An 18,119-nucleotide genomic window follows, 5' to 3' on the forward strand; every position below is an offset into this window, starting at 1 on the left:
TCTTTTATGTTTTTCTCCACACTTGTAAATCAATGAAGCTTTTCAAACTTACTGAAAACATAAAGCGCCATTATGCAGAACACTTTCATGAGCAGCTCAAGGTCCGCAGCCTTCAGAATGCACTGGCGGGCTTGAAAGCGGAGCTCTCTGGGTTTGTGTTTATTACCGGCTCCTCTCTGCCCAGTGTTTCCGCCGCTTTGTTGCAAGTGAAATATACTTGATTGACATCGCTTTTCAGATGGCAGGCAGACGAGTGGGATCCTTTCAGGGACGGCAGTGCGTGTGGGGGGGGTGGGGTGACGTACCAAGGCCGAGGAGGCAGGGTGTGTGTGTGGGGGTTTGGTTGTGTGTGTGAGGGGGCGGTGGCAGGGTGTGTGTGGGGGTTTTGGTGTGTGTGGGGGGTTTGGGTGTGTGTGGGGGGGTGTTGGGATGACGTACCGAGCCCGTGGTGGTGATACAGCATGGAGGTCACGCCGTCAAACCTGAAGCCGTCGAAGCGGTACTCCTCCATCCACCAGCGCAGGTTCGAGAGCAGGAACCGCTGCACCTCCCAGCTAGAGGGAGAGAGAGGGAGGGAGGGAAAAAAATGGAGGCAGAGAGAGAAAGAAAGAGAGACCATGAACCTTCATGCAACTGACCATACAGTACACTTCTCATGTTCCCTAGTGCTGCAGGATTCCGATGACGTGCTTTAACCCAATCTAGTACTTCCATGGACTATCAAAACATTTTTTCCCCCCAAAGGCAGCTTCCAAATAACTTTCACACCGTTGGTCCAAAAGTTTTCCGGATAAAACATCATACGAATTCTCTGCCCACAGCTTTCAGCGGGGGGTCTTAGAGGATTTTAAAGTCCTGTCCCATCAGCCAATGGCAGGAAAGCATTCTACCCCTGGTGGAAAAGGGGAGGGCTTCAGGCATACTTCTGATGATTTTGAACTGATGAGTCTCAAACGCGCCCGACTTCAGAACAGCTTTAGGGTTAAACATGATACTGGGGAAAATCAAGTTTGTACAGAAATGAACAAGGTAGCTCAGCAAACATGTGTGTTTACGTGTTAGCTAATTCATTCATTCATTATCCTAACCCGCTTATCCTGAACAGGGTCGCAGGGGGGCTGGAGCCTATCCCAGCATACATTGGGCGAAAGGCAGGAATGCACCCTGGACAGGTCGCCAGTCCATCGCAGGGCACAGACACCATTCACTCACACACTCATACCTACGGGCAATTTAGACTCTCCAATCAGCCTAACCTGCATGTCTTTGGACTGTGGGAGGAAACCGGAGTACCCGGAGGAAACCCACGCAAACACGGGGAGAACATGCAAACTCTGCACAGAGAGGCCCCGGCTCACGGGGACTCGAACAAAGCAGTACTACCCACTGCACCATCCGTGCCGCCGTGTTAGCTAATGATAAAAGAAATGAAAAAGCTAGACCTTTGCTTATTCCTGCCAGAGAGACTACACACAGATCTGACCCAGAGCACAGGAAGTGGATGCTTGGTCTTCTAGTGTTAATATACAGTAACAGTACAGCAACATACAGTACAGCAAAACACAGTTCTGCCCTCCTCAGAACAAGCACACACTTTCACACCAGGTCCTCATACTCAGGCCTGGTTTTTGCCCTTCTGTTACTCTGTAAACAGGTTTTGTGAGTTTTCTTAAAAAGCGTGACTTGACTAAGATGAGCTAGACTGGCAGCCCTGGCTGATGTTTTTGTCTGACTGCATCTGCAGGTAGGGCTGAGTTGAAGACAGGTGAGCAGGTATGAATCCACAGGTGGAGCTGACCTAAACCCAGGACAGGTGAGCAGGTATGAAGCTGACCCAAACCCAGGACAGGTGAGCAGGTTTGAAGCTGACCCAAACCCAGGACAGGTGAGCAGGTTTGAAGCTGACCCAAACCCAGGACAGGTGAGCAGGTTTGAAGCTGACCCAAACCCAGGACAGGTGAGCAGGTTTGAAGCTTCAGGACGCCTACTCTCCATAACCCTGTGGCTATCGGCTCTACAGGAGAAAAGCTGCCTTTTGTACACACACTACCTCCCTCCTCATCACACATTACCATCCTCCTCATCACGCATTAGAGCGGAGCTGAACCGATAACAGATCGAATAACTGCCGTCAGCAAAATCCCTCGCCAGGCAGCCCCTGTTCCATCCTGACTGCATGAGTTCCCACTCCCTATCCCTCATAAATAAAAGCATGAACACAAATGTACAAATGCAGAAAAATATTGTTAAATCAAATGATTGTCTAGACAAACTTAATGGCCTGTGACCAGTGACCTCAAACAAGTACATTACATTTTGGCCTCCATGATTTCTTCTCTTAACATTAGAGACATTCAACTGAATTCAAGTTAAATCAAAATAATATTTTTTCACTGCAACAACATGATTTTGTCAACAAAGACACTTGTATTTTCGTAAAAAAATAAAAAAGCAAAATACTTCAGCTTGTTTTTCTCCTGGGTCTCATGAGGTTAAAGCATCTACACTGTTCACTAGGCATACAAACACACACACACACACACACACAAATAAAATGTAAAATTAGCAGTCGGCAGCAGTGAAGACGTGCGATGTTTGGCAGTTGTTGTTTCTCGATGTTCGTGGTGGTGGTAACAGAGGCTCCCTCTGCCCCAGCCAGAGCCCCAGAGGGTGTAATTAAGAGGTAATGGCGGTGTTAAAGTGGTCTGTTTCAGAGAGAGGTTCCTCCGTGCGCGTTTGTACGAGCACTCACAGACGGCTTATTCCTCGTCAGACACAGAGTAAAAGCCAATTAGTGACCTGCCTCCTTGATACGCATGAAGTGGCAAGTTAGCACCTCTTACTCATTCCAATGCAATCTTGCTAACACATTTACAACCATTACCCTCAACGCTAACACATGCCCCGTTGACAGCTTTGTAAATATGCATAAACATCGTCAATGCAATTCAACTAATATAACACTGCCATTATGAATAGAAACGCATTCTGGCATTTTGATGGTTACAGTCATGATCGATACAGTTTCAAATGCTTTACAGTATACATACATACCACATCCCACAGGCTAATAACTCAACTATCACAACATTTTTAACCTCTTCACTTCTTTGTGAAAGAACCACTTCCTTAACACTTATTATGGAGGCAAAGGCCTTAAAACTAAATCAAACTAAATGGAGGAGCCCCCTGAATAAGGGCTGACATCAATTACATCAATCTCTCCCCATGTTTCTAATAGTCTTTGAATTTGGGGAGCGTAAATACATTTTCTGAGGGGGCATTTCAAGTCTGACCAAGGATCTAGGATCTAGGATCTAGGACCCCTCTCCTGATATGGGTTTGAGACCTGGCAGTGGGTTAAGTGACAACACCCGCATGCGAAAGGGGATAAGTGCAGGATCTCCCACAGAGTGAGAGAGAGTGAGAGAGAGTTAAGGCTGGTTTATCACCCATCATTCGACTGATGTTCACGAACACTGACTGTGGTTGTTGTTTCATTTAAAATATATTCAATTCATGCAGTATAAACCCAATGGTTCCAGTGACAGTTGCCCGATGGCGTATCAACCAGCGTGAGACAGAATGGAACAGAAAGAGAAAGAAAGGCAGAGATTTGCTATTGCTATGTTATGATTTGTACTTTACTGTATGTCACTCTCGATAAGAGCGTCTGCCAAATGACTATAATATAGTGTATTACACGCCCCATGTCTTTAACGCCCACTCGAGACCCCCCGACCCCCCAGCCCTGGAGGAACTCGAGTGGGCGTTAAAAGGATAGGGCGTGGCTCTTTCGACGAGCTCCCGCTCCCCTCTCCGTCCCCCAGAGTGAGGCAGTGTCCTTGCCATAGCACCTGGATCGCCTCAGCGGCCGTTTGGCTTCGCGACACGTAGCACGGATTCACCACGTCTCCTGACACAGAAACGTGCAGGGAAGACGTCCAACTGACAATGATTACACAGTTTTAACGACGGACCAAAATTCAATGTAATGGCCCATATAATAATTTAATACAACAACAGCCACAAAAAAAAATAATGCAATTACAGACAGGACCGGAGTGTACAACCATTGCATGAGGCCACAAGTCATCTCAGCATTCTGATGACCAACCGGCTCAACCTCAGAAAATGCCAGCCCTCCCTCCTCTCGCGAATATTTCTTGCCAAGTTTTGAGAACTAGGGCAAAACTAATTTCATTTTTGGACTTTGGAGGCGATATCTCTCATCCCGATGAACATTTGGAAACAAAGTAAATATGTTCCTGTTGCCAGCGGCAAATCCACCATCTACCAACGCGCGTGATGAGTAAGGAGTCTGAACCCTTACTGAGCCCAGCACCGCAAATCAACTGATGACTCTCACACAGATAATCTGTGCCAGCTATATCATACGAAAAGCGGTAAATACAATTTCACACGCTGATATAAGTTCCCTCCACAAAAAAAACCAGCCTGCAATGTATCACCCAGTGGTCCCTCCACCCCATCCCCTCCCCCCTCCCCCCTCCCCCCCCGCACCCAAACCCCGTTCCCGCTGAATCGTGGACGTGTGCCCGGACGTGTGGAGCCGAGCGTTCGCGGCGATGTGGATCCGGAGACGGCGGCTGGGTAAATAAAGGTGTGAAGGAGCGTGTTACACGGCGGCGTGGTCGGGCTCCTGATGAAGAGTCTGCTCGCATACGATAAGCCCACGGGCCAGACGCCGCCGTAAATACATTATAGCGCCTTCACGCCGCTACCGCCAGAACAAAGAGCCCAAACACAAAGAAACCCCAGGAGGAGAAGATAATGGCCTGAGAGAGGGAGATGGTGAGGGAGAGAGATTATGACAGGGAGAGAGTAAGAGAGAGATGATGAGAGAGACAGAGAGAGATGATAAGAAAGAGAGAGAGAGAGATGGCTCCTATATCAAAAGTCTCCACTCATGGATAACTTGAGTATTTGTTTCAGACTTATCGTGGAGATATCCTGCTCACAATTTTGAATGGTACTTTGCTGGAAGGACACACTCCCCCCCCCAGAAATGACTTACTACTGAAATGTGTAATAATTACACTTGTGTTACATACATTAACGGGCTGTAAAATAAAGTGTTACTGAAGGTTCTGCCCAGCTTACTGCCGCAGGGGAATGGGTGGGAAGCTTCTAATGCGAAAATATGACACAAAAATCACGAGAAAAGGCCCATTCAGCTCAACTGAAGGGCAATCAGTTACAAGCAGTGTGGAGCAGCGATTTAAACCTGCTCTCCTGGTGATGCTGGCTCCATTTTAGTTGCTTATAAGTTGCTGATTGGCTGGAGAGTGCACACACCTGGTTTGCAATTGGCTGCCACAAAAACCTGCAGACACTGCAACACTGCAAGAGTTTTGAGACTCTCGGGTTGAGAGTACCCAGCAAGGTGTCAGGTTTGAATGTGGGGAAAAAAAAACAAAAAACGGCTGAACGTGAGGAAAAAAAATCCCCAAGGGTCCCTGCCTCCACTACATGACCTTGGCAGGCTGTTCCGCACCTTGACAGCTCCATAACGTAAAAAAAAAAAAAAAAGGTGCTGCTATCCGCGCGGGAATTACGATGAGCGAAGCGCGAAGGAGCGCTTCCTCCGCCCAACTCGAGCGGCGCGGCGGGCGCCCGCCGGCGGATTAACGTCCGCCAGATGTTCCACGCCGATGCCAGACGTCCCGCAGTCGCCGGATCCTTCCCACAATCCCCCTCTCCCCCGCGCTGATCGCTTCAGCGCAGGATGAGCGGAGCCTGATGCACGCTCAGAGCCACACAAAGGAGTCAGCGGAGTGGTATAACCGTCAGGGAAGGGGGGGCTTGTATCTCAACCGTGGTCGTATATTCGTTTCAGATACGGTTCTCCGTGAAAAAGCGAGAGGCCAACGTCTGAAGCAATTATGGGTATTTACATAACACATTCGTGCACAGCGCACCGCAAGCTTTCAGAATTCATGCGCATCTGTGACACATAGAAATATGCCAATCTGATTGTTAGAGCTATAGAAAAATACATACAGGCATATGGATAGAGAAATGGATTGACACATTGCATGAAATGGCTGTCTTAAGTGTTTTTCGTCTTTTTTTCTTCTCTGAAGCAGAACATATTAGCTTGTTCTAAGTTACTGTTTGCGTGACGAGTGAAATTCTCACCCCAGCAGCCTGACTCAGTGATAGTACTACCGTACGCGAGGGGACTGCACCCAACACGTCGGAGGGGTCTTGTGAATACGGTGTGAACGGGAGAAGAGAGGGGGTCCTTGGCAGGGGGCTTGCACTCTGCGGGAACAACAGCACGCCCCCCCCCCTCTCCTCCGCGGTCCCCGGGCCTCTGGAACAGCCCATTACAGCGCTGGTGAAAGCAGCTTAACAGAGCCCCAGTACGGGCCGGTCAGAGCCCCCAGAGTGAACGCTTTAGTATTCAGGACCCGTAAGCCAGGGAACGAGGCTGCCGTGTGAGGCCAAGCAAGGGAGGGGAGGGTCGGGGGGCTGAATTTGGGGTCTGTCCAATGGGCCAATTAAAAGCCGCACGCTCCGTTTTCGTCTTCCCCTTCGTGCCGCAGGAAGGTTAGAACCCTTTTCTTTCTGAAACTGATCAATTTGACTAATTAGGCTAGTGAAAACAGCGAGGAGGGCCAGGGTGGGGTGGTTCTAGAATATTATTCTGCAGATCCGAGGAGACGAGGGCTGTAAAGGCAACACTCATCAATTCCACTGATCAATGACGCCGGCGAGATCTGGGACCGCCCTGAAGCGCCGCGCGGATCAGACCAGCTTCCTGACAAATAAACTGCACCTCGTCACGGACTCACACACCACCAAGAGGGGCCCCAGCACCCCCCCCAAACCCACACACACACTCTTCAGCTCTTCTCTGCCATTTCGTGGTCGTTCAACACCAGCGATCTCACACAACGTGCAGCCTGGACATTAGCCAATTCCCGAGTTGTGATTTGTCGTGCCACTCTCGTTAAAGAAGACTACAAAATGTGCGTTTGTGAAGTTTCTCAATGGTTCTCAAATTAAGCCTATTAAACTATGGTCAGAGTGAATGGCTGACCTCATTTTGTTTGAGCCGGAGGATTAGGAAATGCTATTTTATGCCGTGTTGCATTTAATTACAGCAGATACTACACTACAGCAGGCAAGCAGGTCTAAATTTGTCAAGTAAAATGTAGAAGATTTCATGGTTGAAATCTCTGTACTTCATTTTGCAAGTTTTAATAAAGCTTCATGCATGAGTGGCTTGTCCCTGACCTTGTAAACCTAGATGACTGGAAAGCTTCCACTGACTTTCAACAGAAAACATAGTATTTTTAATATGTCTAAAACTGAGGGATATGTCTAAAACACAGCACATAATAACAATACTTGTACAGTCTGTAACTGAAGTTTCCAGGTTTCCAGTTATTTTAGTCATTTCATATCAAGAAATGTCGTATAAATCAAAAACGTATATTTATAGCAGCTAACGATTGTACTCAGACTGTCACCAATAATTACCCAACTGCCTGGAGAAACCAAAGACATCTCAGTGATGACTACAGAACATGGGTTTGGTTTGATGTGCTAAACACACTGACTGCCGTCTCAATCAAAATGGCCGACGAGAGAACAAGCAAGCGCTTAATAAAAACATCCCCTCCTCCCTTCCTCTCTGTGGGGTTCTCCCAGACGAGCTGGTATCCCCAAGATCTCCTCTCGCCCATGTGAAGCCTGAGGCCTACCCTCCCATTAAAAATGATTTGCCCCCTTCCTGATGTCCTCCGTTATTGCATATTGAACCCAGATCTGAAAACATTCAGTGTGGCAGATATGTAACAATAGACTAAATCTATGAAGGGGGCAAATATTATTTTACAGCATTGTATATTGTAATATATTGTAAATATGTAGACCTACGTGGAAAATGTAATGATACATACATTTCAGAGAAGTATAATGTATTACTACATCCCAAAGTGCCGATAATTAGAACATTTGCCAATATATTATGAAGTGTTGTGAAATATACATAATACATTTATTTCAGTATATTTTACAATATATTCCAGTTCTATAAGAGACCGTAGCCACTGGGAGACCTGCAGCATGGAGGCCATTTTGTCATTAAAAAGAGGCACGACATCCTCACTTCATCGGTTTTGTTCAGAGGCATCTAATATCAGCGGGCAGTGTTGGAATGTAGCGGTTGGTTTGTCAGGGGAAACCTCCCTGTTTCATTAAAGCAGATAGATTGGTGTATTCAATCTATAACCATCCTTCCATTTAGCCTACCATCCGCAAAGCCATTTTCTACTTCATTCTCTCTCCCTCTTACACCTACTACGGCACTCCACTTTATATTGTAGGTTTAAGGGCTCCCAGCTAGTTATGCAATAATGGCTGCCCATCGGCTGCGATAATGACTTGGAATTCAATGCGAGTCGCTGTGGGAAAGAGCTTCAGTTAAACACCTAATTGCAGTGTAATGCAGTGTAATGGGTCAGGCCGCGGATCTACTGACCTCATGAACAATGGTCACATGGACACAGCGGTCTCACAGCAACAGAGTTGTGACTCTTGTATTTCCAAAGTTCAAGCCCCATGTACAGTGTCACTTTTTCATAATACAAACACCAAACGTCAAACAGATATTATGATATTATGTAAACACCTGTATGAAATACATCTGACTTTCACACTCCTTTCCCCTTAATCACAGAAACGTTGACTGCTTGCAACAGGGGTCTCAAACTTGTTGCCACAGTGGGCCGTGGGTATGCAGGTTTTCATTCCAACCAGTTAATGTTGCCTGAATTGATTCCAATTACTCTATTCAGCCATCCACATTTAACTGCATTATAGCACGGAATATAAGCAATAGTAGTTATTCAGATCACAAAAAATAACACATTTCACAACCTACAGCCCTAATTCAGCTGTGCGGATCTTATTGTGGCTACACCGGGGGCTTAAACCACCCACTTTCTGGGTCCCAGTCATGTACCTTAGCCAGTAGGCTACAGACAGGTGAAAGTTCTAGCCGACTATAGGGCATAGCCAGGCTATATCTGGGTAAATCCTGAGCTATATTGAGGTTAAACTAGTCCGTTTATGTCAAAACATCTCTCAGCGTGAATTTCCACTCCTCTAGACGGCTAGCTTCCTGATTTTGCTCACGGGGTAAGGGCATGGTGACAGGCTTCTCAGCGCCAGTGTCAGGGCAGGTTGATGAGGAGAGCCATTAGATGAGATTCAGGGCCAGGCTCCTGTCTGCCAGCTGTGATTCATCTCTACAGAACCGAGCGGTAACACAGCCTGAAGCAAAGACGCATTAACACCAGCAACAACAAGGGGACGGGCTGGGGGGGAGAAAAAACCCCAAAACAGACTGACGTAGAAGCACTGTAACTCCACAGGGGGCCAGCAGTGGCCGTTCAGATGCCCATAGTGATGACGTACATCTGCTCCCAATCGAACGGCTTCACCAGATATCAGGGGAGCTCAATAAGTAATGAAACAAAAAGCCCCTTTTCTTATCAGAGGGACTCTGCCTGACACTAAACGCGGTGTAATTGATCGTTTCTCGATTCTCTCAGCACGTGCTTATTAAACACGGGTTCAAAAAGGAGTTTGACAATGATGCTACCCCCCCCCTTTTTATTTCTAAACGAGAGAAAGAAGCATTTCCTAGCAACAGAATGACAAATGAGAAACATTTTCTTCACCTGGGATTGGTCGCGATGCCAATTGATAGATGTGGTTTGCACAGCCAAACCAGTGGAGGTCAAAAGCTTGCGATGATGAGAGAGCCAAGGTTTTGTAAACACTGAATTGGTCATAATAAATCTGGGGGGTTGTGCTAGGGGCCACTGTGCCCAATCAGGAAAAAATGGAGGCCACGTTCCCTTTAAAATGCACCTGGATTTGTTTTATGAGAACATAAATGCCAGAGAAAACAGAGGTTTGGAGTTTTCTGAAGCCCGTAGCCTTGTTCCATCGATTACAAACTTTTTATTTTCACTGGTCACTAAATCGGTTTCAAGGACTGAAGCTAAGCTTGGGCAATGCATTTCTAAGTACACGACAGCCAACGATAATGTCCCTCCAGGGGCCCCCAGAAATGTCAGACCCCAGAAATTACTAAAATAGCCGCCATTCCGAATCCTGTCTAATGTAGTCATGAGCTTTGGTCTATTGGGCCACTCTTACTCCCCCTGTATGGGAGTCCCTGCATGCATGTTGGCTGATTGACTGATTATGTTCAGGGGATTTCAGGGGATTTCAGCTGGCCAAAAAGAATAAAGGTGGAAGCTTCTGCAGTTCGAAAAGACATGCTGAAAGCTTTGTTTTAAGAAGACTCCCATTTCAGAGTTATGCGTTATACTTTTAAGCCAATTGTTCCTTTGAAAAGTTTTTGTATTTTGATTTGGAGATTTTGGTTTGGTGGCAGTTCCCTTAGGTTATGGTCCATTGTAGTAGAGATGTAGGAGGGGTTGGGAGTAACACCACGGTCATCACACCCTGAACGGCGTAATGAAACGCAAGATGGCGACTTCATTAACGCGAGGGTCGGTTTACATAAGAGCCCGGTAAGGAGATCAGAAGCCTAAAACGGCGCATGTAATGCTGATTAATAGTCAGACAGGAGCTGGGAATGTCTCCCAGCATAAAGGGCGAGAGGAGGAGATCACAGGGATTATGACGAAGGCCGTGGAGAAGTGCCACAGCTGAAGAACGTGTAATGAAGACACAGCAAGAACAGAGTAGCAGACAAATTAATCAACCAGTTCATCAAAGCTATTGAAGAATTAACCAACGTGAATGCTACGCGTCTTTCAGGGCTTTGTGCAAATATGCATACGTGTAGAACAGATCTGTTTCCAAGATGGAATTATTGAATTTTACTGACAAACATATAGTGCTTATGAAAGCATTTGTTCATGGAGGAGTTGTACTGTATAGTGCTCATGGGACCCATTCATACAAAGTCTGTAATTCTGTTGTATAATACATTTATAAATTACATACATTAATTTCCTGTGATGAGCCATGTTCAATTCAGGCGACTCTTGAATTTGTGGGCTAACTGCATTTCTGTAGAAGCTGTTTCAAAGCATAGCCTTGTATTTCTGAAGAGCAACCTGTACCATTCCAAATATGGCAGGATAATGAATATTCCAGATTCCAGGAGGTGCAGGATATTCTGATAACATATCTGGCTTTCTTCAAATATTTTCCTTTCAAAACAAAACAGGGGCACGTGCGCACACACACACACACACACACACACACGCAGGTAACTGCTAATACACAGAAGATGCAGCTAAATGAAAGGGTGTTTTTGTGTGGTTATTTTTAGCGCTGGAACACAAACGACTGCGCTCCGTTTCCTCGCAGAAGGAACGCGCTCTAGCAACGCCTGGCCCCTCCCACTTCCTGTTTCGCTCGTCTCCCCAGCAGAACGAGACCTACTGGGATTCAATTAAGTCTGCCTGGGAGAGATTTGTTGGATTGCAACGGCAAGTCTTATGGGCTGAGCCTTACAGGCTCGAAATTAGCTTCTGACAATCTATAAATAATGAAGTAAAATGGTGTAGGGAATGAGGGAAACACACACACACACACACACACACACAAACACACACACACACAAAAGTGAATGTGTGGCACATATATATGCATCTCATTGAACACATATTCAGTTCAGCCCCCGACAGGAGAACTTTCTGAAGGAGTGCAAACGTTTTGCATTACATTACGTTACATTACATTACATTACGTTACATGTTGGCTGACACTTTTATCCAAGGCGACTTAGAGTTCATTAGACTAAGCAGGGGCCAATCTCCCCAGGGGCAATGTGGGGTTAAGGGCCTTGCTCAAGGGCCCAACAGCTGTGCGTTTCTCATGGCTACACCGAGGATCGAACCCAGTCATGCACCTTAACCACAACGCTAAAGACTGCCCGCAGGCACCAAATGCTTGGAGGAACTATGGAGACACTACAGTGGCTTCAGAAAGTATCAGACCCCTTTAGTTTTTGCATACTTTGCAATAATCCATTTGAAATTTAATTTTAAATGGATTCAAAATAGCCATTTTTGCCCATAAATCTACACTCAATCACCCATAATGACAAAGTGAAAACATGTTTTCAGACATTCTTTGCAAATGTATTAAAAATCTAAAACTAAAATGAAATATACATTACAAGAAAGTGTGCAGGAAGTGAAGGGGTCTGAATACTTTCTGAAGCCACTGTAGACCTCCATTAAACACAAGACCACTTTTCCCTTCTCCCAGAGGTTATTCTGTTATTCTATGTCAGGTGAAACTGCACCTTAATAAAATAAGAACTTGATATATTGTATAATGATAAGAACAGGCTATTCAGCCCTACTGTTGACTATTATTCAGCACTGTGTCAAAACCCCAATTGTTTCTAACATGTGGCCCACAAACCTGTTCCATGCATCGATAACACTGGAAAAAAATACTTTCTAATACTGCTGTGGAAGTTACTCGTATCTATTTTTCATCTACATCCCATTCTGCTGCTCAAACTCAAACTGAACTCATCAGCTTTTGTTCCTTCATAGATCTCAAAAGGTCACGGTATCCACCATAAGAGGCTGGCCTAAATTAGCATACAATAAAAGCAAAGAGCAGCTGCATTTCGACCAGGACAACGCACAGACCATGAAACACAGCGCGCTCCTGAAGAGCAGCCTGCAGCCTAGTGGCATAACTGGGACCCGGAAGGTTGGTGGTTCAAGCCCAGCAGGGTCCTTAACCCCACACCCCTGGAGTCTAATCAACTTTAAGCATCATCTAAATGACTGGGTTCGGCCCCCATCCTGGGTGTGTCAAAGCGTCTGACCAAGACACCTAACCCCCAATTGCTCCCGACGAGCTGGTTGGAGCCTTGCATGGCAGCCTATCGTTGTTGGTGTGTGAATGTGTGTGTGTGTGTGTGTGTGTGAATGGGTGAATGAGAGGCATGAACTATAAAGCGCTTTGTAAATGCAGTCCATTTTTACCACCGGACCCAGGTTAGAATTTGTGTGCTGAATCAGTCCCTGTCCTGAATCAGTGCTAAGGTTATGGCTAACCTCCTGACCAGCGCTGCACACAGCCCACACTGCACCGAGTGGCACCGGTCTGCGCAGATACAGCGCTAATCCTCCCAGCTCCCATCGGCTGCTTAAACAGCCCGCTCATTGGTTTATTAATTTGCAGCTGGCGGATTGGGGTTTCGGGGGAACAGAACAGTCAAGCGTGGGTGGCGAACACGTAATGACACGCTTCTCCGCGCACTTTTGATTAGGACGAGAGGTACGCGGAGTGCAGGGCTTGAAACCGTCGTGTTACGGGAGAGAGCCACAGGACACAGGGGCCGCGAACGGGAGGCACTCCTGAGCCCGTCGTCAGTCAAAGACGAAGGAGAACACAAAGCCCAATTACATTAAATCCTTGCCCTTTTTCACCTTCCCGGTTCTTTTCTCCGACACTGCAAATTCACCACGACAGCATTCTCACTAGAACTGTGGCTGTGGTGCAGTGGGTGACGTTGCACAGCCCAGCCCATATCTCACAATGGCACCCGCTCATTTCCCCATTCAAGGACAACAAGCAGGGGCCTTACTGTGTATGTGTATACTGCAAAAAAACCCCAAAAAAGAATGAGTATTTTATTGAGCCTTATTTCTTCTACTTTTGTGCTAAAAAGGACAGAAATATGGCCAATGAGGTTTGATTCATTCCTAGATAATAAGAATAAAAATAAGATAATAGTTTCTACTTTGGAGAGAGAAAAAAAGTTCTTAAGTCTTGTAATTAGAAATTAGAAGAGATTCTAATTACAAGACTAAACGCTTGTCAAGACGGTCACTTTTTGGAGTGTAGAGTTGAGCGGGTTTGTCAGCTAGGGTTTCCACCTGGGTTTTCCACACAACTTTCATCGTCGTGTTTTGTTCTCATTGCCGAAAGCTGGCTCCTGCACTCCAATCCTGTACAGTTGAGAGCTGTGCAATGATACCCCTTTCATCGCATCGAGTCACATTTGACTAAAAAAGACATTCTCCTTTCCACATTTCCCATCAAAACAGTACAGATCAAATGAACGGGTGAAAAAGGATTACGGCAAGAACAAAGAAGAAGAGAAGAGTTTGTAGTGTGTCAAAACCTTGTTCCTACAACATTTACTTCTTTATCAGGCTCCACAGACCACAGCGATGTGGTCCCAGTCATATTTTTCCACTAGGTGATTAAACGGCTGACACAATTGGCTTTCCTCCTACGTGCCAAGACTTGGGTTCACAGATTTCAGGAAGGCAACAACACACAACACGCCTTAGCTTGCAGTTTTGCATTCCCTTCGCACTACTTAACCAACCAGCAATAAACAAGCAACCAGCTAAATAATCAATACAATGAGGACATTATCAGAAGAAATGGCACTTGGCCTCTTTCTCTTGCAAATCTCTCTCCGCTTTGAGAGATCACAAACAAAGACGAAGAGACATTTTGTATTTTGAGCCACCCCTGTAAACAAGCTCTCATTAATGAGCCCGGTCTCCATTTTGTTCTTATTTTCAGCAGGTTTCCCCCATTTTCTTGTCTCCATTTCTCCCCTGGGTCCACTTGGGAAAGGACAGGAGATTTGTTAGAGACACAACGTGCTTTCCCAAAGATCAATAACCTTAAGTAAAGCATGAAACCTTGTTAAAAGAAAAAAATTAGGGGGAACCCCCCCCCCCTCCAGATTCACAGCAAAAGGAAAACAGGCAAGGTGAAATGGCCACCTCACCTCTCCGTTCATGAGAAATGTGTTACACCAGAGGCAGTAATTACCTCGGTTTTATCGTTCACTGAAGAAATGACACAAGCAAGAAAGCAGACCAGAAGATTCCAGCTGGGGTTCAAAAATGATTTAAGCTGGTTTAAGCGGTGTTTTCAACACTTCTAGCTGGTCATAGCTGGTCTGTGACGGGTCAAAGCTGGCATCTAGCTGGATAAATCTGGTTAAACTGGTAGAATCAGCTGGTGACTATATACTGTAGGCTGGTCAGCAGTTGAACAGCAAGCTGACCAGCCAAAAGTGAACACAGCTAGCTTGACTTAGGCTGGTTTAAGATGGAATTTTCAACAGGTGATAAATGGCCGGCTACCCTCAATACCCCGTCTGTGAACAGTCCCAAAAGCCTCTATGACACCCCTTTCCCTTCTCGTTCATTGCATTCTGGTAATTTGTTCACTTCTATTCACACTGCTCCCACTTGCAAGTCAAGTACACCCACCCAAGTTATATGAGCAACAGAACCCAGACATGGTTAATACCATTCCCAGACCAGTGAGTGTATACACTCTTTTAAAAGAAGGGTTCTGAAAGGATTCTTGGGCTTGATTTCATAGGGGGACCCTTCTTAGTTTTAATGGAACACTGTCATAAGTGTGAAAACTCCCATTCAAAGAACCATTCTGCCTGACAAAGAACCCTTTAAGTAAATAGGAACTCTGTGACTCCTTGGAAGAACCCTATTTCAAGTGCTGGTCTTACGCTAAAACCAGATTACAAAATGAGAACATCCACAACGAGCCATAAAGAAGGCATAAAGCCATGAAAATGGCATCGTAAAGTGAATTGACTACCAAAGACAGGAGTGCTAGGGGTCGGATGAAGCAAAAACAGCCAGATGTACGCAGTTTGAAGAACAGGGCCAATAGTCTGCAGTCCTGACCACTGACATCGATGGTTGCCAGACGTCTGGTTTTTTTAATTATCTTTAGCTATGTCTGGTTTTCAGTCCCCACTGGACAATGTAATGTCCGGCCCAAATAACCAACTAATGGGACAGACGTACCAGGAGTTTGTAATGAATGAGTGTTTAGGCTCCGGTCTGTGTGTAAATGCAAGCACTTTATTAGGTATTTATTGGACTTATTTTTTAGACATATTAAGTCTTCTGCTGCTGTAGCCTATCCACTTTCAGGTTATGGGTTCAGAGATTCTCTTCTGCATACCATTGTTGTAATTTGTGGTTATTTGCTTTACTGTCAGTTTCAAATTTGCTTTGCCTTTCTGTCAGCTTCAACCAGTCTGGCCCTTCTCCACTAACATCTCTGATTAACAACTCATTTCTGCCCACAGAACTGCTGCTCACTGGATGTTTTTTTGTTTTTTTGCACTATTCTCATGTACACCTAATAAAGTGCTCACTGAGTGTGTGTATATATTATATATATATATATACACACATACATATATAAATAAAATGGATTGAGAGTGAGAAGAAAAATTGCCTTTAAACAGCATAATGAACCTAATTTAAATCCCATCATATAAATAGTAACAGCATCCAAGTGCAATACAAGACAGCACTGCTCATTATTTAAATGCGATCTCACACAGCTCCTGAGATAATGAATAGCTTTAGACTAAAATGTCCACTAGCAAACGCACACAATTTGAGGGAACTCAAGCCAGCTATACTTAATGATCTTCCCTCATTACTCATCTTCTTGCTGTTTAAAGGCTGCCCACTTTATAAGTGTGTTTGCCTCATGTGAGATGAGCCTCGGGCTATTTTAGCGAGCCGTATTAGCAGGAGCAGGACGAGGACAGATTAAATCTTCATAAGCAAACAGAGGCACTGGCCATGTGACTGCAGGCACAAACAAACGCACTGCACATTGTTAATCACCGCTCAGAAATTCTGTTTTACACGGCATGTCTCCGGATATGAAAGCAGTGCTTCAGAAAAGGTAGCACTCCGTTTGAAACGTTGGCCCACTGTGCAGAAACACAGTGTTCTTGGTACGGATGCTCGACATCTTTGCAAGTTTGAAAGCCGCTCTCGGTCCATCAAATCCGATTTGTTTGAAGCGTGGATTGTTTTGATTTTGTCTTCTGCCCACAACAACGGGCTGTCTTCACAGAAGACCAACCATCGTAAAGTTCACGCGGGGACAGTCAATGGGATCAACCGTCCTGATCGCCAAAAGTGACGTTTCAAATGACTTTTATTGTACGGGAGGACAGACAAAACGCAACAATGAAAAACACGATCGATCCGAGGATCTCCGTGACCCAGCCTGACCCATCTTACAAAAGGGCTCAACTGAAACAGCCCTGGTTTTCCTGCAGTGTAGCTTGGCCCTTTTCGAGGGCCATAAAACAGCTTGTTTACTTCACTGATATAGCACTCCTTCAGCCACTGAGGAAGTAGTCTAACCTGTAACACAGCTCACCTGGAGGTCCTCAGGAACAGGCCGTGGGCACGACTGGGACAGTCACAGTAGAAACAAACACAGTCAGCATGTAAAACAACCTAGCACCCCCTCACCACATTACAAGAGTGGTATGCAAAGAGCATCTCTGAACACACAACGTGCCAAACCTACTTAGTGGATAGGCTACAGGAGCAGAAGACCAATAAGTCTAAAAAAGTCTATTAAATAATAACGTGCTCACCGAGTGTATATGCACACACAATGAACAGACCAGACATGAAAAGCATCCAAAGAAAAAAATATTCCTATATCAAAAAATAATTGCAACCAAACACAAAGAAAACAACAAAAAAAACAAAGCCTTGAAATATAAATTCATGAATAGAGATCGCTTTGAAAATGGAGGATTCCTTTGTTCCTTTGTGGCTAATGGCGCACCGCGCTCATTTCCTGCGGACTCTGCATATATCAATTACCTCACATCTACCTCTGCGGCAGGGACGGCCCGCGTTTCTGTTTGAGTGTACCCGCTCCCCGCTCGCACGTCTCCCAGCATCCTCCGGTCCGCTCGTTAGGGCTGAGCGATTACAAAAACTGACCGAAGCCCGGAAGATTTAGCATTTTTATGCCTCACTGAAAGCGGCTTCGATGCCGTCGGTACAACGGTGTCGGACAAGGGGGCTTGGGCTCAGAATGCGTTAGCCCTTCGTCTGGCCAAACATGAAGCGACGGATGTTGAAAACAAAGAAAAGAAGCAAACAAAAAATCCAAGCGATGAGTCAGACTGTAGAAGACTGCACCCGATGGAGTTGGTAAAGTGCCACTAATTCAGCGTCTGCAAAAAAAACCCTCAATGTCCACATTCGTAATCACCTTGAAGGAACATATCCTTG

At 45.6% G+C, this 18,119-nt stretch overlaps 1 protein-coding gene across 2 annotated transcripts in view; it reads right to left on the reverse strand.

The window, feature by feature from the left end:
• The window catches only part of LOC133108412 (1,4-alpha-glucan-branching enzyme-like), a 117,576-nt gene that overhangs the window by 55,334 nt on the left and 44,123 nt on the right, over positions 1–18,119 (reverse strand). For both annotated transcript variants that reach the window (XM_061217923.1, XM_061217924.1), the window contains one exon: positions 439–554. In XM_061217923.1, coding sequence (XP_061073907.1) covers positions 439–554 — 116 coding nt within the window. The remainder of the gene's footprint in view (positions 1–438; positions 555–18,119) is intronic.

The sequence above is a fragment of the Conger conger genome, chromosome 13 (assembly GCF_963514075.1).
Source record: "Conger conger chromosome 13, fConCon1.1, whole genome shotgun sequence".
NCBI classification, from domain to species: Eukaryota; Metazoa; Chordata; class Actinopteri; order Anguilliformes; family Congridae; genus Conger; species Conger conger.